This window comes from Emys orbicularis, chromosome 3 (genome assembly GCF_028017835.1).
Source record: "Emys orbicularis isolate rEmyOrb1 chromosome 3, rEmyOrb1.hap1, whole genome shotgun sequence".
In the NCBI taxonomy this organism is placed as follows: Eukaryota; Metazoa; Chordata; order Testudines; family Emydidae; genus Emys; species Emys orbicularis.
Window position 1 is genome coordinate 157168367 of NC_088685.1, and position 23800 is coordinate 157192166.

Genomic DNA, 23800 nt, shown 5'->3' on the forward strand with positions numbered 1-23800 from the left:
CAATGAAATCACTGAAACCTGCATTTCATTTCCTGAATGAAGTAATGCAGACTTTCATCTCTTTACCGCTGAAATGACTGTGTATATTATGGTTGAATGTTTATCAGCCTGTTAAAATGTCTAGCACAGATAGATTTAAGTTGAAAAAAGTTGTACTTTGTATATTTACTATATGGAAAACATTCTTCAGAGAATAAATGAAGTATAAGTGAGAAAAATGAGGAACTGTGCAAATGTGCAGAAGGCATCATGGCAAACCAAGTAAAGGGAATAAGATTCTTTATTAAAATAGATTTGCAGCTCATGTAGACATACCCACGCAGGCTTTCATCTAGCTAGCTCACTAAAAATAGCACTGAGGTTTTGGTGGCACAGGCTTTAGTGTGGGTTGCACAAATGACTGTGTACCCAGGGTTCATAGAATAAGTAGCCTGAGTTAAGTGAAAAAGTAAAGGACCGAAACTGTAAAACGTAAATTGGATTTTAAAATAATATTACACTGGTACAGAATACTGTACTTTAATAAAATATTATAATAGTGTATGTAAAGTCTTTTTTCTGTTGACTCAACTCAGGATTTGTGTCTACTGGAACCCCCGCCTCCACTCCAGAACAGTCTCACATGATAAAAAGTACAGTATTGTGTAGTTCTTATGGAATAAAGGGCACAGTAAGGGAAGTCTGTACAGCTTGTCTTGCAATATAGGAGAGCTATCTAATTGCAGACTTTAGCAACTATTTTAATCTAATCATTAAGTGAATCTATCAAAGTCAGGTCAAAATGAGGTCACAGGAACTGTTGTTTTAGTGGTTTAGTTCTAAGAGTTAATCAAGTGTTTTCAAATACATATTATAAGAGAAGAAATGAACATTAAGAGAAGTTCATGTTCATTCACTTGGGAGAGGAAGTCATTAACCAAGTTTAATGTTAATGGTGGTGTAGTTGAAGAGTAACTCTATTCCCTTTGCTACTGTTTTATAACACTGATGTTTTTTCTTTAGTTTTGTAAATAAGATGATTCATTTTCAGAGACTTAAAGGGTTTTTCTTTCCTTGGCTATGTACACATGCCTCACATTAATGTTAATGCAGATTTCATGGGTGTATGTCCAAGGCTGAATAGACCTCTGGATATGGACACGAGTGAGAATGTGTTGCGTAATTTTTTGGAAACTTGATCTTTACTATAGATGTGCGTTTAGCATCTCAACACAAATGAGATTGTAGAAGATGGAAGGATTGGAAATAGTAATAAAAGTATCAGTGATGAATTAGTGGTTGTTGGCTTCTTATAACGGAGGATTCGGAAGGATACATGTCTAAATGGAAAGGTCTTGCTTCTTTGCTCCATATATGATCTTGTACCAGCGAGCATGGTAGCTTCCTCCAAGTATTTTGGTAGCTTCCAGCAAGTGTGTACTCTGTGGGCAATCCCAGACCTTTTTGAACCTGATGGGTGCACTTCACTTGGGCAAAATGGAAAAAACAATTAAGCTCCATTATGTAGTAAAATAGCTGGAGCACTAGAAGTCACTACCTAAAGCACTGGCCAAATGAAAGGCCTGAGCAAAGAATTAACTTGGTGAGAATTAGAGGGTTTCACTGGGAACTGATTGCAAAAGCAGGGGCTGGGGTATTAATTTGATTTTAGCTGTGTGTATTAGAAGAAGAAAGCAGCCAGAAAAGTAAGGACAAAGCCAGAGAAGCACTGATAGCATGACCCTGAGAGGAAGCTGAGAGAGAGATACTATATTGGGCAGAGCTCTGTCTGGAAGGGAGGCTAATAGCCAGCAGGGACACTGCCTGCTCTGTTTGTGCATACTGTGTTCAGAGAAACAGGTGTTTGTGTCCATGTTTTGTAAATAAACAGGATTGCATGAAATAAATACCTGACTCTACCATCAATTTCTCCTCCTAATGAAAACATCCTGCAAGGCCTCAAATATTGGCCAACCATTCAGACCAAAAAGGGCAACCTATTGTACTGTTTAGTGTCTGGTCATATTTGGGTCTAGCTGGCTTACTTAACAAAGAATTGTTGCTTTACCTTGGCATGTATTACTGTTGTCCTTTGTGAAGTTGCTTTGCAGATTCCTAGTCCAGGAGTTACATGCCCTGCCACGCAAATCACAGAACCATGTAAAGCAGTAACATCTCTAAGGGATAGGCAAGTGGAGATGGTGATTTGGAACCAAGAACATAAAAGAGAGTGCTCCCTCTCACAGTTATTCCCTGTCTGTCAGCAAATTTGGTCATGAAGCCAATCCCTCTCTCTTCTTGTGTGGAGTTGAATGTTAGAAGTAGAGAGTAGCTAGCACAGTAGGGGCCTGGTCCATGACTGGAGCTCCTAGGTGCTACCACAATTCAAATAATAAAAATAATAATGTTAATGAGTTTGATAGTTTGGGGATCTTGTCAGTTTTTCCTCCCATGTGGGACTTGTTCCCATAACATTGGGTGCTGAAAAGAAAATAGTCTTCAAGAATTGTTCCTCTGATTCAATCAAAATGTCTGCCAGCAGTCGTGACTAATGCCTAAAATTCCAAGCAGATCATCTTATGGTTCCTGCTCTCCTTGGTGTTTTGAACTTGATTGGCTCCGCCTCCTCCATGGGATGTTGCGTGAGAAAAGCACCTTCAGCTAAACACCTGGGAAAACAGGCAGTCCTGTGGCCCAGGTCATCTTGCAAATGGAAGACATGAGTTACAGCAGTAAGATTCTGTATTTACTTGAGATATTTGGCACACATCTTGATGGTTCTGTGTTTTTAATTAAATATTTTAAATTTTTGTTTTATAAACTAAAATCTTTCCTGATTATTGTATGGTTCTTTTTATTTTATTGTTTGTGGCGGTGTGGCTTCAAGAAAAGAGGTGAAAGGTTGTGGAAGGGCGAATTTGTGGAAATGAAAGGGACAAGACAGAGAAAGCAAGTGCACAATAATGTAGGGAGCAAGGCAAAGGAGGAGGGTGTGATGCACATTGGTTAAGAGAAGGGAAGGTAGGGCAGCAGAAGGCAGGTCAAGCATAATAACAAAAACAGTGGTTCAAAATTAAGAAGCTCAATACTGAGGTACAGTGAAGTCAGAAGTCTGCTACTGTTTTGACAGGATAGCTTTCTGCTGTTAGTGATAGCTAGTCAGGAAAAACTGGAGCTTTTCAAAGACCAATCCTGGAAAGCTGAGGCTAGCAGTGGTTCCAGGAGGCCACTAGGACCAGTTCTTGGGAGTGATTCCTTGACAGTGGAGTCAGCAAGGAAGGGTAAGCTGACAAACCCAATTCCCTCCTCTGGCTCCCTGCCATTTGCTTCCAGTAATGTTTATTTTTTGGCATCTGATCCTAAAATTCACCCTTGTGTAGAGAGTATCTGCACAAAGCTCATGCACCATCTATGTCCCACATAAGTCCTCACAATAAGATTGAAGTGGAATTTACATGCTATGTAGGTCTTGAGCATAGGGGTGAATGTCACCTGTTGAGTTCAGTGGAAATTGCAAGTACTCCCCACCTCTGAGGATCGGACACCATGGTGGGAAAATGGTTTTAGTCACAGACAAGCTGCTCTGTTCATCACTTAACTGGGTGCAGTCCGAGACTAATCACAGAACTGAATTGCAGTATTGTGGAGACTGAATTGGCCTTTTGCTATCGAGTTTCCATCATTGCCAGGGCTTTAAAGGGGCATTGTCACCTAGCTGTAGTTTCAAATTTGTATTGAATCTTAAATAATTATATAACCTTATCATTATCCATTGAGAATTTTTCAACATCATGTTCCTATGATTCCTTGCTGGATGTTAATATTCTATGAGCTGAATGACATTTTGCAGACCTTAGTGCTTTGTGTTTGAGGCTAGTAAAGTTGAAGGCCGAGGTGGTTTGTCTCCTTTTATTCTGTTCGCCTGTGTTCATGTTAGACTGATATAAATCTATGTCAATATTTTAAAGTAGATTTTGTTAATAACAGAGGGTTGAGATACGGAAACCATACATGGTGAAAAGTAAATTAGATTTTAAAATTCTTTGGTTTTATGGCGGTGGTAGTTGTAGCAGAAGCAAGCATTTTTTTTGGTAAAATGTCAGTTTCCATTGGCAGGGTCTGTCGTTTCAAGGAAACATATGTATGGTTTGTATTTTTCGAAGTTTTTCATTTTTTTTATTATATTGCCCTGGATATTTTAAAGCTCATTATTTAGTATTGCTTCATCTGCTTTGAAATGGGAACTACAAGCTCTTTAACAAGTGGATAGAAAAGTCCTGAACTTTCACAGTAGCTTCTTTTACACTGAAAATTGACAACGTAGAAATGTCACTACTTAACAGTCTGTCTATCTAGACCACTATTACCATAATGAACAATTACCTCACAAACATTAATGAACGTATCCTCAAAGATCACCTGTGAGGTAGGGAAGATGTATTATCCCTACTTTACAGGTGTGAAACTCAGACAGAGAGATTCAGTGAAAACAACGAGGAGTCCCTGTGGCACCTTAGAGACTAACAAATTGATTTGGGCATACGCTTTCCTGGGCTATAATCCACTTCATCAGATGCATGGAGTGGAAAATACAGTAAGCAGGTATAAATATACAGCACATGAAAAGATGGGAGTTACCTTACCAAGTGGGGGGGTCAGTGCTAACAAGGCCAATTCAATTAAGTGGCTTCCCTTAGGTCATGTAGGAAATGTGTGACAGAACTGGAAATTAAATACTGATTTCCAGAGTTCCAGTTCAGTGCCTAAACAGCAAGGCTAGTTTTCCTCTGCAACCTTGCTTCCTGTGTGTATTCAGAATTATATCTATTCACTTTTTAAGACAGTAAGCTTTTAGCACTTTACCATGTTATCACTACAAATATACTTCTTGCATCAGCAACAGAATTGTGAAGTAAATTCCAATTGCAGAGCCAAATTCTTACCTGTTATACATGTGCCACAACTAAAGGAAGTGAGGTGGCACAGATGCAACTCAAAATGTAAACTGCAGGCACTAGGGTGTGTGGAAGTAACTGGAGTGGAATTCGAAGACAATTGGATTGTGCAGGTGTAATTTAGAGTATAATTTGAAAGCAATGAGATTGCATGGGAGTGAAATTGGAAGCGGGTGAGGTTGCACAGATGTCATCGAGAGCAAAGTGTGGATTTTAGGAACTTTATTTCTGGTGGTGAAACATGAGCAGAAAACAACTCATTTTGATTTTCAGCTCCCAGGCTGAGTTTGAAACAGTAGCAGAAAAAAAATCATTATTTGTAAACTGAGTAAAATTAATAAGGAACCATTAAGAGAGACTGCCATTTTTACACAGACACTTGTCAGAGGAGAAACACACTTTAAATGCCTCCGTATTCTACTGAAATGCTATTTAGAACTTATCAACAAATTGCAAAGGCTTTCTCTCTCCTCTGACAGTGTTAGTGCCATAAGAAGGATAAATGCCTCTTTTCTCCAGCAGTGGGACACCATAGTCCCAAATCTATGCTAAATTTGAGCAGATTTTTCTATACTGATAGAAACTACTGCTGTACTTACAGTGCAGACTTCAAATGGCTCAAATAGGCAAGATTCAGCTTTATAGAGCAGCAGTGTCTCATCACTGCTAAGAGGAGTTGCTATAGAAACTGGTGCACCAGAAACAATAAAAAGAAGTGGAAACCAGAGGAGGAAAGCCTTGGGAATTAAAAAAAAAAAAAAAAAAAAAAAAGGGAAATGAAGAAAAGTCATTAAGACATGGCATGCACATGACAGACAGCAACCCCCACCCAATCCCACTGGAGAGAATTATATAAGAGTTAGAGACAGAAAGACCTATTAGGTTATCCATTCCATTTCCCTGGGGCCAATGCAGCATAGTTCCCTATGGTACATTTTCTGGTATTTTGTCCAGTCTAGCTTTTAAAAGTCCAAAGCAGTAAGGTTTAATGGGGATGGGAGATAATGTCACTCAAAAGATAGAAGTGATTATAAAGCATTTGCCAGGTTAGTTTTACAACATCCTATCATATGCTTTTCTGTTATTAATGGAGACTGTTTGAACAGACTCTTAATTTGTGCTGTGAACTATTTCCCATATAAGACTAAACAAAGAATACAGAAACTCTGTTTGAAGCACATATTTTAAATTTATCGTTTTCACAAGCTAGAAGGCACAGTCTTTCTAAAAAGTCATCCCAAATTGCACTGAGATTATTTTGTATTATAAGAATGGGGTAGTAAAAAAACCCAAAGTTCAGCAGATCTACCACTAACAATAAGTAAGGTAAAAGCTATTCAGGAACTGAGTTTGTGTCTTTCTTGAAAAGTCCCTTTGAAGTATATAACCTCTTCTGGTTTGTGTAGCCCATAAAGCTAACTTTAGCATTTATTTTATTCAGCAGTAATACAAGGAAGCTACAGGCCTGTATCCTGCAAGACATTGGCTTCAGCAGTTAGCATGAGACTTGAGGCCTATGAACTTTGGCACAGATAAATGGTCCAACGGTCACCCCTACGTTTTGGGGAACAGGAAATGGAGTGTGGAAGGGGGAATTTTGTTCATAATGACATCAGCAAACCACAGGAACATGAGCTAACACCAGCTTCTGGATAGAACATCCACAGTTATCTGACCACAAGAGTGCCATGGCAACAAATTGACGTATATGATAATAAGTTGAGACAATTAATATACTAATCTATAGGAGAATGACACCCTAACATTAGTAAGATGAGGAAATACAAATAAGGAAGAAGGGAGAAATCCCTACTGAATATACATTAGATGTAGTGGCGTCAGCATAACTTTTTATAAAATTGTATCCCAGTCGGGGTGCAATGGGAGAGAGAGAGAGATGTAGCCCTTGTGAGGTGCCAGGATGATGGCCACTGGTGATGATGAGGAAGGTGATGATGACAAGGAAGATCATGGCTAACATTTCAGGTTTTTCTGCAAGGGATGGTGTGAGTATATGGATGTTCAGATGTACAATCTGTATTATCTCTCTCTACCTTACTGGGTTAGAGTGTTTGTGACTTTGCTAAATGTATTAATAAACATTGTAAATATCGAAGGGTTCCTATAGTGTGAGTATTGCAACTGTGCACATCAGGGTTCCCCACTGTACTGTAATTTTAATAATACTGGGCCTGATCTTGGGATAAGAACCTGTTAAACCTCAGAGTGATAACTGGGAATTCTTAAGTAATCAATATAATTAATAAATAGTCGTTAGATCAGGCTAAATTTGACAACGACTGAATAGTGTTTTGGCATTGTGGCCTTGTCTAATCTGATGCTTTCCGTAAAGTTTTGCACCACTGCACTATTAGTAGTGCTGCTCTCCTGATGATGGGAACTCTAGTGTAGACAAAGCACTGGTATTTTTACCACCATGTCATCTATCTCTGGTAGGTGGCCAAATAGCAAGTGTGAAAAATCAGGATGGGGTGGGAGTAATAGGCACCTATATATGATAAAGCTCCGAATATCGGGACTGTCCCTATAAAATAGGGACATCTGGTCACCTTAAGCTTTGTTCAGATCTAATCTAGATGACACAATAGTAAAAATGCCAGTGGTCACCAATGCCTGGTCTACATTATAGCTTCCATTTTTACTACGACTGGTAGGAATTTTAAGAAAAATCTCAGTATAGACATGGCAGTGGCAAAATGCTGTTCAGTCATTCTCAAACCAGAAAGAGTTACACACTTCTAAAGAACAGTTTTTATAGAAGATGCATAAATTCCAGGCTCAGTGTAATCCACAGGATAAACAAGTTCAAACTCCATAATATGCAGAAATAGTTTATTCCAACATAAGTCATTGTTTCCATTATTCAGAAAGACACATGGGCTATGGAAAAACATTATAATCAAAAATAACCACTTCTGTATTTTAGACTTCGAAGTTGGCCTTCTGCAAAGATGCTATATGCAATCATAAGAGATGTTTGCGGAGGGACAAGTTGGATGGCTCAAAGTCTTAAAAATGGGATGTATAGCCTTGCTCTTCTCGGTCACCAGTTCAAATCTAATTGAGGCTTATAGTGACTGAAAGCCATTCCTGTCCAATATGAAAAGAGTTGGAGGCCTTTGTCCATTTCAAAAGGAGCATGTTCCCATCACAATACACACCACCAAAGTTGTCATTAGTTAATCCTTTGCTGACAGTTTCCACAGAGAGGCCAAGAACTGAATGAGCATACAGCACTAACCTTCTGCCCCAGAGGTACCTGGCTGGATTAAAGCTGACTGAGGCAAAGATCGACCAACGTTCCCCTCCCCCCCCCCCTTCCCATTCCATTAGGCTGTCCATAATCCCTCTAGCAAACTCATCTTCTGAGCCTTTCAGTGGACTCCTGGCTTACTTCCTTATCCTGAATACTTGATCTTCCTATTAACTGAGGCAGGAAAATTTCACATGGTTGTAAGGTCCACCATTCCACAGATCTTGTTTCAGGACTGGGTCCTCAATGAGTAGTAGTCTTCCTTCTATGTCATTATTAAATTAATGCTACAGCATGATGCTAGGGGGTGTGAATTTCAGATATAATGTAAATCCTGGATATTGCCAACATAGAATTATTAAAGGGACTCCACTTAAAAAGGCACACTTCTGATTTTTTTTAATCTTCTACTGTTATTATTACACCCAAGATTAATATATAACTCAAAGACTTAAAGAGAAAACATACATTTTTCTCTGTTTTTCAGTTGTACGTTGTACATTTGACAGCACTTTGTGTATAATCAATTTCATTCTTTCAGCTGGAAAGGCAATCAGTTCCCCATGCTGTCTGTGTGCATCTTTCACACAGCAACAAGAGAAAGAAAATCATTTTTCAAAATAATAAAATGTGATTACAAAAGCACAAAACTGGCGGGGGCCTGAGGGGCATGTGGAGCACTATGAACTGCTTTTAATTCACTTTTTAAATCTACTGGGTTGCAGATTTCCAGTTGACAGTGTTTCTCTGAAGATCCTATGCACCTTCTGCAGGAGAAGGGATGTTAGTCCCAATATATTTATCAAATTCTAAACCCAGGTGACCCTACAGACCTACTTTGCCCCAGTAATTTCAGTTGAATGTTATTCTTCATTCTTTTGCCTTCTCCCTTAAAAATATTACCACTGTAGTGTCGCTGACATAGAATGCTGCTGCATTTCCAACCAATTGATAAGTTCACTTCATTGGTTGACAGTGATTCCTGTACACATGGACCAGATTCACCCCTTCAGTCTGCACTTTGAACCAGCAGAACTTAGGCTACAGGTTTTCAGCAGCAGAAAGTCAAGGGAGGAGTGGTGGGATACAGTAGCCAAGCCAATTATAAACCCTGTTCCACTGAGGGATCTTGACCCGGCCACCACAAAGCCAAACATGCTGGTGGCTAGGTCAGGTCAGGGCCATTCAGGAGGTGCACTGAATCAGCAGATCTCTTATGGATCCTTCACCAGTCCCACAAGAACTTCATGGAAGCTGCTTTCTTTAGAAAAACCCAATTGGAGGAGGAGCAATGGTACCATCACTTGCCTTCTCCCAGTGGTGAAAGCCTCCCCTGGTGTAACTGCCCTAACCTATGCAGAGGATACAATGTTCATGTCCCTGCACCCATGGTCTGAATCTGGTCCATGGTCTGTAAAGCATGTACGCCTCTTTCATGAGGAAAGGTATTATATACAATTCATGGTCTTATTGGATCATGTTACATATTTTGTCCTTTATTCTTACAAGGAAATATACATATATAACATATCAGAACAGAAGCAGGAGTAAATTCAAAAAATTCAAAAAATTCAAACTCTTAGTCAGTAATCTCATGTGGGTGGTAGACTGTCTACATAATCCCCAATGCTTCTGTGTGTTACTGTTCTCTCTACCAGAACAGAAATGCATTTGTATTTTTGATCTCCACCCGCCGCAGGAGGTTTCATTCCCTCATTACATACTGCATGAAAGTATGGAGGTGGAACAATCCTTTCAATGAAATGTGATAGAATGAAGTCATTCCACCCCAATGTCCAAAACATAAATGAATGCTTAGCACTTTTCATTGAGCCTCCCAGCACCCTTGTGTGGTATGTATGTTGGCATTACTAGCTCCATTTTACAGCTTTGGAAACATATTGCTCTAACAAACACTAAGTGCTTTTGTCTGTATAAACAGTTAGACCGAGGCAAGTTGGCATCTGAATCAGCCTCACACTAGTCTGCCGTGGACTGACTGACACGTGTTAACAGCTCATTAATGCTCTTTGAGCTCATCCCATTTCAAAGAGGACTAGATAAAAGCGCTTTAACAAACTGTTATAGTGTATCAGCAGGGTCCACATAGACCGCTCGGCAGGATAGTACGGGGTAGATTCCAGCTTGCAGTGCTGTAATTGTTCATGTAGACAAGCTCTAAGACTAAGGACTGGTCTACACCACAGAGTTAGGTCAACGTAAGGCAAGTCACGTTGACCTAACTCTGTAGCCATCTACACTAAAATATAGTTCCCACTTATGTAACTCGCCCACTACACTGACTTAATAACTCCACCTTCGTAAGAGGCATAGTAGTTAGGTCAACACAATCCAAGGTTTGTTTTATAATGTTTCTTATTTTGCAGGTAAAATGTACAAATACTCAGGCTCAATCTTTATTTTAAAATCTAAATTTAAGCCCTAGGGAGAGAGGGCAGTTATTTAAAGAGGTGCATAGAGGGATAACAGTGGATAAGGAGATGAAATAAGGGGAAAATGTAGACTGGATATAAGGAAATTGATACAGATTAGGCAGGGCTGCACAGAGGTTTTTGGAGGCCTGGGACAAAATCTGAAAAGGAGGTCTCCTCACCCTTCCAAAAAAAAATACCATTGAAGGGAGGCCCAGGAGGCAGGGGGTTGGTTTGGAGAGTGAGCCAGCCTACACTGATGCTGCAGCAGTGTCTCAGCTCCTGTCCCATGGGGCTGGGCTCCGCTCCCCACTCCAGGTGTTGCAACCTGGTGTGCGAGGTCACAGCACCACCCAGGTTTGGCCTGGTGGGCCAAATCTGAGTAGTGTTGTGACCCCACACCTCAGGTCACAATGTCACTTGGTTTGGGGGCCTTCTCAGATGGGGGGCCTGGAGCAAACTGCCCTTTTTGCCTCACATCTCACCCTAGGCAACTCTGTGATTAGGCCATGAATTACCCTTTGCTTGTAGTAAGACTAAAGCCTGGTCTACATTAGAAAGTCATACCAACAAAACTCTCCATTCTTCAGTAAAGCTTGGTATGCATCCATACTTAATTGTGTCTCCTACAAACAAACCTTCCACTTTCTCCAGCAGTTATACCTGTTTCCAGAGCAACATAGGCTCCTTGCAGTTCAGTTCTATTGGCATGGTGGCACTCTGGATTCACATGAACCTACATCCCTATAAGCAGTCCTTCAGCTGCAGCCCCACAAAGCAACATTCCCTTTAAGAATTCCCTGTCCAATAGTACATTTGATTGAATTCTACTGCCCAGGAAGTCACAGTGGCCAGAAGTCCATCTCACTTTTAACAGTGCAGGCTTCTTCACGGCCACATCTGTTCTTCTTACCAGCCACCTTTTTGCTGAAAACATGGCTTCTTCCACTCAGTCTGATGCTGTTGCTTTGTCCAGGAAGGAGGTGCACTGTGGGGAGAGGAGCCATGTGCAGGCACAGCTACCGCCCTCCCTCAGAAACAAGAATATTTACAGTGACTTGGAAAGGAAATGGTGAAACTCTAAATTCACTCTTGGGTCAGCTTCAGTTGAATGTCTCTAAGCACTGCATCCTTGCAAATACAAAAGGATTGTATGTGCTGCCCTTACAGTGGAAAAGAGAGCTACTTTCCTCTTTGCTGCATCTGAGTTTGCAGTGGCGAGTTTATAAATGTCATATGAAAGTGTTTGATTATAGGATAAATCAGAGGGAATTGTGGGCATTTGACCCCAACCTTCAGAATACCCTGAGAGGTGTGTGAGTATCCCACAACGTACAACAAGAAGGTCAGATCTTGTATGTGTGTGTGTGTGTGTGTGTGTGTTTGTTCATTTACCTGTGTACATGAGACAATTAGGAAGGTTATTTAGGATATCTGGGTGCAGAGGTATCAATATGTTGAGGACACTTAGCTCTGTACCTCAGTCATGCTTGATCTGAAAAGAGCAGTTGAACAACCAGCCTCGCCTAGGAGACCGTTTTTATTATAGGTGGAGCTGGTAGCACTGCTTATTATTAAGGTGGCCCAACGCTTCCCATAACAAGATCCTGTTTTCAGTTGCCTACAAAAACAGGACTGGGACAGGGAAAAGGCTGAAGAGGACATGGGCAGAAGTGATCAGGTTTGAGGAAACAAGATACAGACGGGTCTGTGACCACTAGAGCACATTCCTTTCCAGAACCTGGAATGGAACCCCAGACTCCTATCAGTTACTCTGTTAGCTCAAGTGGTAGAGGTCTGTGTGGTGGAGCTAAAAGATCCAATCCTGCTGATAACCCATGTGGGGGCTGATAAGGTTTCAGCTGGAGTACTGTGTCCAGTTCTTGGTGCCACATTTCAGGAGGGATGTGGACAATTGGAGAAAGTCCAGAGGAGAGCAACAAAAATTATTAAAGGTCTATGACCTATAGGGAAAGATTGAAAAAACTGAGTTTGTTTAGTCTGGAGAAGAGAAGACTGAGGGGAGACATTATAACAGTTTTCAAATACATAAAAGGTTGTTCTCATTAACCTTTGAGGATAGGACAAGAAGTAATGGGTTTCAGTTGCAGCAAGGGAGGTTTATGTTGGACATTAGGAAAAACTTCCTGTCAGGTAGTTAAGCATTGGAACAAATTGCCTAGGGAGGTTGTGGAACTTCGGTCATTGGAGATTTTTAAGAGCAGGTTAGACAAACGCCTATCAGGAATGGTCCAGTTATTCCTTAGTCCTGTCTTGAGTGCAGGGGACTGGACTAGATCACCTATTGAGATCCCTTCCAGTCCTACACGTCTGTGGTTCTATGATTATGTCATATGATGACATTTGTTTTTTCAGTTTGTTTTTATAACATGTAGGAAATTACACACAAAATAACTGTGTTAAAAGAACCATAATTAAGCTTGAAAAATCAAGCACTAAAAGTTAGGGAATTAAGATTGCCTAATTCAGCCCCCGTAGTATGTATGCTTTATGATACAGTCTTTAGTTACATGTTCATGTACTGTTTTTTTCACAGGACCCCTGCATTTTTCAGTGTACAGAAGGGACTTGCTCTGGAGATACAGTAGAACCTAAGCCCTTGTCTACACTACACGGAGAAGTCAATCTAAGCTACGCAATTTGAGTTACGTGAATAGCGTAACTCAAGTCGACATAGCTTAGATCTACTTACCATCAGGGCCGGCGCAACCCATTAGGCGACCTAGGCGGTCGCCTAGGGCGCTGCGATTTGGGGGGCGGCGACCACGGTGGTATTTCCACAGCGGGACCTTCCGCCGCCTCTGTGGGGGGGCGGCATTTCGGGGAGGGACCTTCCGCCGCCTAAGGCAGCGGAAAAGCTGGCGGCGCTCCTGCTTACCATGGGGTCCATGCTATGCGATGTTGATGGGAGACGCTCTCCCATCGATTCCCCTTACTCTTCTCGATCCAGTGGAGTACAGGAGTCGATGGGGGGGGCGAGGGAGCGATTTGTGGTCGATTTAGCAGGTCTTCACTAGACACGCTAAATCGACTGCTAATGCATCGATCCCCGATAAGTGTAGACAAGCCCTCAGAGTTACAAACGCCTCAGGAATGGAGGTTGTTTGTAACTCTGAAATGTTCATAATGCTGAACAAAATGCTGTGGTTGTTGTTTCAAAAGTTTACAACTGAACATTTACTTAATAGAGCTTTGAAACTTTACAATGCAGAAGAAAAATGCTGCTTTTAGCCATCTTAATTTAAATGAAACAAGCACAGAAACAGTTTCCTTACCCTGTCAAAGCTTTCTTTTTAAACTTTTCCTTTATTTTTTTTTTAGTAGTTTACATTTAACACAGTACTGTACTGTATTTGCCTTTTTTTTCCCCTTCCTGTGCTGCTGCCTGATTGTGTACTTCCGGTTCTAAATGAGCCTTGTGGTTGACTGGTCTGTTCGTAACTCTGGTGTTCACAACTCTAAGGTTTTATTGTATATGAAATGGAGCAGGGATATTCTTGGTTATGACATACTTCCCCTGCACACTGCTGCCAGTTTTGTTTAGAGTTTGAAATTTTGAAAGAATAACCCTAATGTTTTGTTCAGAGTTACAAACAATCTCCATTCCTGAAGTGTTCATAACTCTGAAGTTCTACTGTACTGCTAAAAGGAATATAAAATCAAATGTCCAAAAAAAAAAATGTATTTACCACTGATCTAATCAGGAATCAAAGATTTGCATATTATATTAACTTGTTAGATTAGCTCCAAGGTAAATAATACTTTCTTATTAACTCTGGAGTTGTTTGCATGTGTGATCTGAGTGGTTAACATTGTTCTGTTCCAGACCTCAGTGTTATTGATCTTTGAGAAGGTAAACAAAAAAAGCTTACTAACTCTTGGCATAATTTTTCAGGCAATTGTTAGCCAGGGTTTGTCATTTAGATAACAATATTGAAAATATACTGAGCGTATACATTAAATTACATGACAGCACAAAAGCAAGAACAACTGAAATGTGTATGTATTGTTTTTTGTAGCTTCTTTTATTTTTAGAAAACATCAAACTACTGTAGCTATTTATAAGCTATAATTAAATCTCTGTGCAAATCACTTTTTCTTTTTCATTTTGGAATAAACACAGCATAAAAAGTTAGGGGCAATCTTGAGGTCCTTTGCTCAGGTTTACTCAGCACTACCATAAAAGTTTTCCTTGAGAAAGGATAGGAGGTTTGCCAGCTTAGGGAGTTGACCCTATTGGTAATTAGTCTGTAAATGTTAGTATAGTCTGAGTCTGAGTGAAACAAGTGTCTTTCTGGTTTTAACCCTACTAGTGTGCTCCTCTGCCCAATTATTGTGTTATTTAAAATGATTATTTTAAAAAAATAAGCCAAAGTAAAAAATCAAAATCATTTAATTATGCTGAATCTGGAACTGAATCAGAAAGCTTTACTTTCCTGGACTAGTTAATAGTTTACATTTTCCAATGGAAGAGCTTCTATTCCTGGGAGAGAAGGGGTAAATGGGACTTCCTTTGACAACCTTTTCATTTTAAAACCAAGACTAGTTTGACAGCAAGATTTGTACCTTCCTAAGTAAATATTACTGTTTAACCATATGACTTGTGGAAGCTTGTTAAGTGATGTGACTCACCTAGATAAAGTTATTTTTAGAGATGTAATTTGTACGGTTTAGAAGGGCAAAAAAAAAAAAAAAAAGTCCGGTAAAGAGCTAAATCCCTCATTATGGTTTACAGAGTTCATGAAACAGCATCCATGCAAAAGATGACTAAGCAAGGGTCTATTGCCACTTTCAGGAATTTACAGACATGAGTCATCCACTTATTGTCTGCAGATACACCACCAAGGTACTTGTGAGTCAGCTTTGATTTGGAAATAGCACTTGCATTCACCATGAATACTTCTTTTGTGTTTCTTAAGTATCTAAATACTGTGGCTAAATAAAATGCCAAACCAAAGCTTGCTGTTGTAATCTTCACTATTCAGATGCTCACTTAAGAAAGTGTGATTTATTTTGCACTGTGATGCATTCTACATAGTAATATATAAATGTGGTCTGCGATAGATATAATTTTGCCAACACTTAACTCTGTCCCCTTGTATACTATACAGAAGCAGATTTGATCTGTGTTCTGTAATACATAGTTATATCATTTGTATAACCAGCAAAGGGCAAAATCTTCTCCATCACACCTTTGCCACTTCCACAAAAACACAGGTATGACCAAGAGCAAAATCTGACCTTTTATCTTCAAAACCCTTTGTAAATATTAACTGATAACATGTTTGCTTATTTTACATGCTCTGAAAACTTTGGGGCCGAATTCAAGCTTGACATAAGAAACTACTACTTTATTAACTCCAGTGGACTTATGTCCACTGTGCCAGCAATGAATTTGGCCCTTAATGTCTACTTCTGAAATAATAGCTGGCTATTTGAAATGTATAGAGCAGGTTAAAGTTCAGCGCCATTTCCTGTTTACTTGAATTATAGGTGTGGTTGTGCTCCATAATTAGGGTCACATTTTTGTTGATGAGACTCAGCTCACATCCTTAATTAGAGAAACACTTGGTTTAGAAAATGGGAGCTCTGGTTATACTTTGTGTTCTCAGGTGGACAATAGCTTTGGAAATCAAAGGCAGCCATCGTTACTTTTCAAGATTTGGCTTGAAGTTCAAGGTGGTACTGCTCTTGGCCAGGAGTGGACAGTTCAAATTTAAACCAATCTATTTTGATCGTCTGGTTCCCCAGTTTACATTATATTTGACTCCTGAAAACCTCTATAAATGTTTTGGTTAAGAAAAGGAGGAAGCATTTTCTTTCTTTCTTCTCTTGCTGTACCTCTGTTGAAAAAATACTCTGAAAGATGAAAGGCTAATCACAGAAAATGAGAGCTTCTCTGAAGTGACAGCAATGTCTCTATAGTGCTTTTAGACCGTAGCTGTACTGCTAGATACTTTTTCTTAAAAACAAAGCTTTTGGTTTAGTTAATGGGAGGAAAAATGCTATTACTGCCTCTTTCACGTAGCGAGAGGTTTTCAAAATCAAGCTAATGGAGACCTGAAAGTCTCTAGTAAAAAGATAAATGAAATAAATAGAGATAATATGATTTAATTTCTTTACTGGAGTTTGCTATCCTTTATTCATATTTATAAGCAAACAAGTGTTTCATACCATTTGCACAGTTATTTGAGGGAGGGTGTTCCTCCAGAAATTGATTCTGCAGAGAGAGCAGATAAAGACTGTACTAAGAAATGGAGTTTAAATTACACAGCACTAAACAAAGTAAACTTCCAGCTTCAAAACTGAGAACCAGTCTCCTGGGGTTTACGTTGCTCTCTACAGAGCAGCTCTTTTGATTCTCTGGCATAGGAGTAATGTCTGTGAGAGGGAGGAACAAGTAGTTTGCTTACTGATAAGTGGCTTATTGTGTGGCAATTCTTTTTCAGGGATATCATGCATTAACCATGCTACCAAGAAGACTTTGACAAAGTATTTCATTTTTGAATCTAACTTTTTTTTTTCTTAAACGTAGTAATGTTCTTCAACCAAAATTGATCAAACTAACTCAGTCCATCATGTTACCTCTTAAATGTATCAAGCAAGCGTTTGTGTGGGCTGAGTCCCCCGGTTAATTGGTTTTGTGTACCTCATTACCATAAACATATGAAGGGAGTGACTGTGGGGTTGGCAGGCTTGATTTGGAGCATAGGGAAAATAAGGCTTGTCCAGTTCAAAGAGTAGGAAAATTTTGGCTAACTAGCAGAAAATCTTTCTGAGATTGCTATATCTTAGGCTGTGGAGTAGGCTTTCAAAGGAAGTGGTGGAAGCATCCTATCTTGAAATATTTAAAAATAGAATACACAAAGCACTAGCAAATATACTGGAGGAAACAATCCTGTTCTGGCATAGAAATGGGATAAATCATTTACCAGGCCTGTTCCATTTTTAACTACATCTGACATTATTCAGTCAGGATCCTTGACGTCTCATTAGGTAGAATTGTGATGTCACAAATGAAGATTTCTGAGGTCCCAAGTTCCGATGAATGAGCTACAGCCTTACAAAACTAAATTGGTGAGAATTTGTTCTTTTGTCTCTTAGGGTTAGTGGAATGCATCATTTTTGGGATATTAAATGGAATAGTGAGGGATGCTTTGAGGGCCAAATCCTGTACCACTAAAGACAATGCAGGTTTTGCCATTGACTTCAGTGGATGCAGGATCAGGCCGTAAAAGTAAATACTGGGATGGATGTATGAGTAAAAATCTTAAAACCAACTAGGGAGATTTTTTAAGTCTACCGAATATAAAAGAAGACCCAAGAAAATGTCATATTCTAAGAATACATTTGGCAATTAAAAGGTTAAGTTTTACAAATTGAAGAGCCTCTGGAATACTCTCCATTGTAGACTGGTTTGTTGATCTAACAGACCTGACTAATCCTGAGATGGCCTCCTTCCTTTTGGGTGATAAGCAAGGGGAGTTAAAAGAGAGAGGATCTAATTCTGGGGACACTTAAGAGTAAAATATTTCTGATATCAGTGACTTTGTAGTTTTAGTTGTTTGTTTGACTGCGAGTTGGGATTCCTTTGTTCTATTCTAGATTCTGCAAGTGACTCACAATGTGACCCTGATTAAATCACTTAACCTCTCTGGGCATCAGTTTATCCATCTGTAAAATGGGGTTAATAATACTTGCATCTCCCAGGCAAGGTGTAAGGATTAATTATGGCTGATAAAGCACTTTGAGCTCATCAGATGAAAGGTTCTATAAAAGTACAATGTTGCTCTATTTCGCAAAACAGTATGTGTATTAACATTCCTGAAAGTAGAAACTAAGCTGGAAAAATACAGACTTTAAGGCATTAAGCATTAGAAAAAGAAAGAGAAAAAGAGAGAGAGATTGAACTAGTGGAAATACTGTGATTAACCTGTAAATGCACAATAAAACCATGTGTCATTTGCTTTGTAAAATAAAATACTTCAGTAAACATAAATCGAGTCAGACATTGACGTAATATAATCCATGTTTATTGAAAGTACAAGAAGAGATATTAGAATTCCCCATCATTTTTACTTTTTTCATTTAAGATCTGGTTAGGTACATTTCTTAACCTGAGTTTAGAGTTAATAGGTAGGAATGATATATTTCACAATAAAGATGAAAGCAAGAAAAGATGTCTCATTCATGCCATCTTTTTCTTTTGCTGTCTTTGCAGTTGACCTACCTCTTTACTTTCCTCGAGACCAGCCAACTCTAACATTTCAATCAGTCTATCACTTCACTAACAGTGGACAGCTGTATTCCCAGGCCCAGAAAAACTACCCTTACAGCCCACGCTGGGATGGCAATGAGATGGCCAAGAGAGCAAAGTAAGTCAGACTATCGTTTAATACCAAAAATTTCATTTGTTAGAGGGTCAAGAGTTGTTAAGTATTAGAGTATAGATTTATCTGTATGCATTGGACATTCTGATATGAGACACTGTTTTTGTCTAGTGTTTTCCTTGGCTATATTTGTGTTGGAACTGAATGCAGTCTTAATATTCACACATTTGAATGTAACTTACATGTTTATATTTTATTATTAATAATCAATTATTATGATATTGCCAAAGGACCAACCAGTGGGGCCCCATTGTGCTAGGCACTGTGCAAACAGTGTAGTAGCTAGTCCTGCCCCAAAGATCTTACAATCTAAATAGATAAGACAGACATAGGGTTGGAGGGAAAGGTGTCACACACAAGCAGAGTCAACAGTTTGAAGACAGAAAATGTCATATTCATTCCACAATTTTTTTAGGTGGGTTTCGTTAGCAGGGGGTACGCTAAACAGAAATAAAAGTGAAGAGAAGAGGGTAAGGGAGACAGGGCTGGGGAGAAGAGGCTAAGGGGCAGGTGTGGACTGCAGCTGAAATGAAGAGATACTGAAAGATGGGAAAGGGAATGGGTGGAGCAAAGAGCCAATCAAGACAGGGCAGAGAAAATCCAGTTAAACCATGGAAAGTTCTCTGAATCTCCCTGCTTTGACTGATTCTTTAGCTTCTCCTACCAGCTGGAGACTGCACTCCTTCCCCAAGGCCACATGGCAGATTGGCCGAGAGGCACTACCTGCAGGGCCGGCTCTAACTTTTTTGCCACCCCAAGCAAAAAAAAAAAGAGTGCCGCCCTCCATAGCGCCACCATAACACACCCCCTCAGCACCGCCGCCACCCCCCCCCCGTGCGGAGCGCCGCGCCACCGAACCCCCCCCCGCCGAACCCCCCAGCCCCCCGCAGAGTGCCGCACCGCCGAACTCCCCAGCCCCCCGCAGAGCGCCGAACACCCCCCCCCCCGTGGAGCGCTGCGCCGCCGAACCCCCCCGCCAAACCTCCCCAGCCTCCCGCGGAGCGCCGAACACCCCCCCCCCCATGGAGTGCTGCACCGCCGAACCCCACCACCAAACCCCCCCAGCCCCCCGCGGAGTGCCGCGCCGCAGAACCTCCCAGCCCCCCGCGGAGTGCCGCGCCGCCAAACCTCCCAGCCCCCCGCGGAGCGCCGCGCCGCCAAACCTCCCAGCCCCCCGCGGAGCGCCAAACACCCCCCCCCCCCCCGCGGAGCGCCGCCGAACCCCCCCGCTGAACCCCCCAGCCCCCCGCAGAGCGCCGTGCAGCCGAACACCCCCCCGCTGAGCGCCACGCTGCCGAACCACCCCGCCGCCGCACACACCTCCCGCCGAGCCACCAAACAAACATCCCCCCCCACCCCCGTGGAGCGCCGCTGCCGAATCCCCCCCCAGCGCCCCTCACGCGCCCAGCCCCCGAAACAAAAACAACCCACCCCACCCCCAGCGCCGCCTGACCAAACCCCCCAAAAAACAAAAACAAAAAACCCTGAGCGCCCCTCCCCCCCCGCCACCCCAAGATTGGCCGCCCCTTACCAGATGCCGCCCCAAGCACGTGCTTGGTCAGCTGGTGCCTGGAGCCGGCCCTGCTACCTGGATCCCTGTTTCCCCAGAGTATGGGAGGGTCTCCCCTGCACAGTTCTGGGTCTGGGGGATACTGAGGGGAGCAGTGGCCTCATTTTACCCTCTCCCCCCAGTGTAGCAATGGGTTGCTTTGCACCTGCTCCTACTGGCTGGAGTTTCTGATTGTAGTCATCGTATTTACAAATTCAAGCATAACTAAGTATAATTTAGACATTTATATCTTGGTGCACAGTACAATGTTCATGTTAATTACTGTTTTACTTTACTGCAAGCGCCAAAGTGCTATAACTAAAACAACATAGAATTAACACAAAGGTGTAGATAGGATATAAACCAGAATATAATGTTTAAAATAAGACTTAAAAGCGAGGCAATGAATAAGCAACACAAATTTCACCTAGATGGAACTATACGGGCAAAGGCCCTGTACTTAGATTTTACAAATTGTAGAAATGCTGAAACAGCAGTAACTTAGAGTACAAGTTGGACTACAGCACATATAGACATCAATTATATAAATAAAATAGCCTATCAGAATGAAGGGCTTTGAACACCAGAATCAAAAGATTTAAATGAATTAGCAAAGGGCACTTAAACAAGGAAGTCAAAGGAAAATAGCTCAGCTGCAAAAATCAGGTGAATGATGCACATCGTTGTATAGACTAGAACTTGGGAAGGGTAGAAGTAAACAGTGAATAACTGAAACACATGCAAGTTTTATAATGCCTTAAATAATATGGAGAAAATCAAATAGTAGCATTTGGGATTCTGGATGACATATTGCACTAGGTATGTGTTTTTGTTTGTTTATAATAATTGACTTTTTAGGAGCACTGTCTCCTGTTAAATGTATTCTCTTTTTGTTGAGTTGGTTTGTTAGGATTGACAAAGGGGGCTATGCAAGTGCCAGAATATTGTAGCTGTTTTGTTGAAAAGAATGAAAAATATAACTCGGAAGCATCGTTGTGAGTTATTTCATGCCTGTATTGGACAATACATTAGTTTTGTCGGGGGAGTTGTACACAAACACACACTCTGTCTGCTCTAAACTTACATATAAATCAGCACATGCAAGTTGAACCTCCCTGCCCAATCCCCATTCCTGAAATGTAGTGGTGCTCTAACAGTCCTTTGGAAAAGCACTGACTGCATAATTTTTCTTTAGTTTTTCTCAGCTCTCTATGAGCTGAGGGGTGAAAACATTATCACCTATAGACATTTCTATGAGGTTTGTCACCTCTGAGTCTTTGCATATAAGCAGAGTTAGATTAAACATAACTACATACAGTAGAGGAAGTAGAGTGTGAGCAGGTGGGGGAAGAGAGAAAATTGGGGGTTCCATCCCATAAGCACAAAGAGAGAGAGAAGCTGCTGTTTATAGCTCTACGTTTATGAGAGTGAATGCTGACTTTACTGCCTCCTGCAGGGTGGGCAGACCAGATTAAAAAAAAAATACTCTGTTGGGAAGAAATGTCCCAAGAGCAGCAGTTTCTCTCTTTGGGTTTGTCTACACTGGGGAAATGAATAATGTTTTAATGAATATGTTTTAAGCACCATGTAACATCTAGTGTAGACAAAGACAACCAGGTTAAGATGTGTTAGCCAAGGTTATTTAGGTCACACCTACACTAGAAAGTTTTATTGGTAGTATTTCTGCTAGCATGTAGCTACCAATTTTGCAATTCCAGTAGAGCATGTGCATATTCACCTGCCTTTGCCAGTGCAGCACACCTTCACGTCGAGAGGTTGTATCGGAGAAAAAGTGCTCTGCACTCCAGGAAGGCATCCCAGTGTGCCCCACACCACAGTCCAGCCTTCTGCGACTTTTGGAAGTGTACTGTGAGAAACCAGCACTCCTCTCAGGGAACTATGGGACCTTGGGGTTAAGTTCCCTCTGTTCCCGCCATAATCTTCTCTTTTGCACCATTTTCTAAAATTCCCACAGTTCCTTGTGCCGGTTTTCAATCTCTCTGCCACCTCACTGGCAAAAACATGGATGCCAAACAGATCAGTGGAATTCTCATATCAATTTTATAGACAGGGCACCTGCTTCTTCTGTATTTGTGGAACTTCAGCAACTATCACAGAGGCCAGGCATGCAGCAGTGAAAATGAGAAAACTGAGGAGGAGTGGATGATGCAGACAGTGAATGAAAATCACCTGATGTTGCAGGCATTCACTGACCAGCTACACATGGTGGAACAGCACTTCTGGGCCCATGAAATAAGCACTGATTGTTGGGAATGGATCATGATGCAAATTTGGGACGCTCAGCAGTGGCTTCAGAACTTTCAGATGCAGAAGGTCACATTTCTGGAGTTGTGTGCTGAGCTTGCCCCAGCCTTTCAGTGCAGAGACACGGAAATGAGAGCTGTTTTGACAGTGGAAAATGGGTAGCAATCATGCTGTGGAAGCTTGCAACCCTAGATTGCTATCGGTTGGTGTTGGAAAGTCTTCAGTGGGGACAGTCATCATCCAGGTGTGCAAGCCCATTAATTGTGGCCTGCTGCACAGGATTGTGACTCTGGGCAATGTGCAGGAAATAATAGATTGATTCAGTGCAGTGGATTTCCCAAACTGTGGTGGAGTGATAGAGGAAATGCATACCTTGATCCTGGCCCGCCCACCCCCACTCCTCTGGCTGAGTACTTAAACAGAAAGTGGTTCTTTTCATGGTTATGCAGGCATTAATGGATCACCAGGAAGGTTTCACTGACATTAACAAAGGGTAGTTAGAGAAAGTGCATAATGGGTTCCTCCTCAGGACTCAACTGAGTCAAGTTCAGCTGACTGGCTCTCCACTGGGTCAGCATCCATGTCCTTGACAAGCTCTTTGTTGCTGTGCACTGCTGAGGTTCCCTCCTCGGGATCTCACATAGTGTCCACTGTCACTTTTGCGGTGATGGTAGGATCCCCACCAAATATGGCATCCAACTCTGCATAGAAGCGGCAGGTATGTGGGGCAGCCCCAGATTTTCTGTTGGCCTCCCTTGCCTTTTGTCCAGCTGCTGCAGTTCCTTCTCCTTCACCCAGCATTGATGCCCCTCCCTGTTGTTCCCCAGCTGCATATCCTCTGCAGTGTCCAAATAGACATCTTTACTTCCACAGTTATTCTGCATCTGGGCTTGCATTTCTCCTCCCCACAGGCTGAGGAAATCCAAGACTTCTTT

At 41.3% G+C, this 23800-nt stretch overlaps 1 protein-coding gene across 2 annotated transcripts in view; it reads left to right on the forward strand.

Moving 5' to 3' along the window:
* Positions 1-23800, forward strand: part of BABAM2 (BRISC and BRCA1 A complex member 2) — a 304684-nt gene that overhangs the window by 252439 nt on the left and 28445 nt on the right. For both annotated transcript variants that reach the window (XM_065400929.1, XM_065400928.1), the window contains exon 11: positions 18883-19036. In XM_065400929.1, the coding sequence (XP_065257001.1) occupies positions 18883-19036 (154 nt within the window). The remainder of the gene's footprint in view (positions 1-18882; positions 19037-23800) is intronic.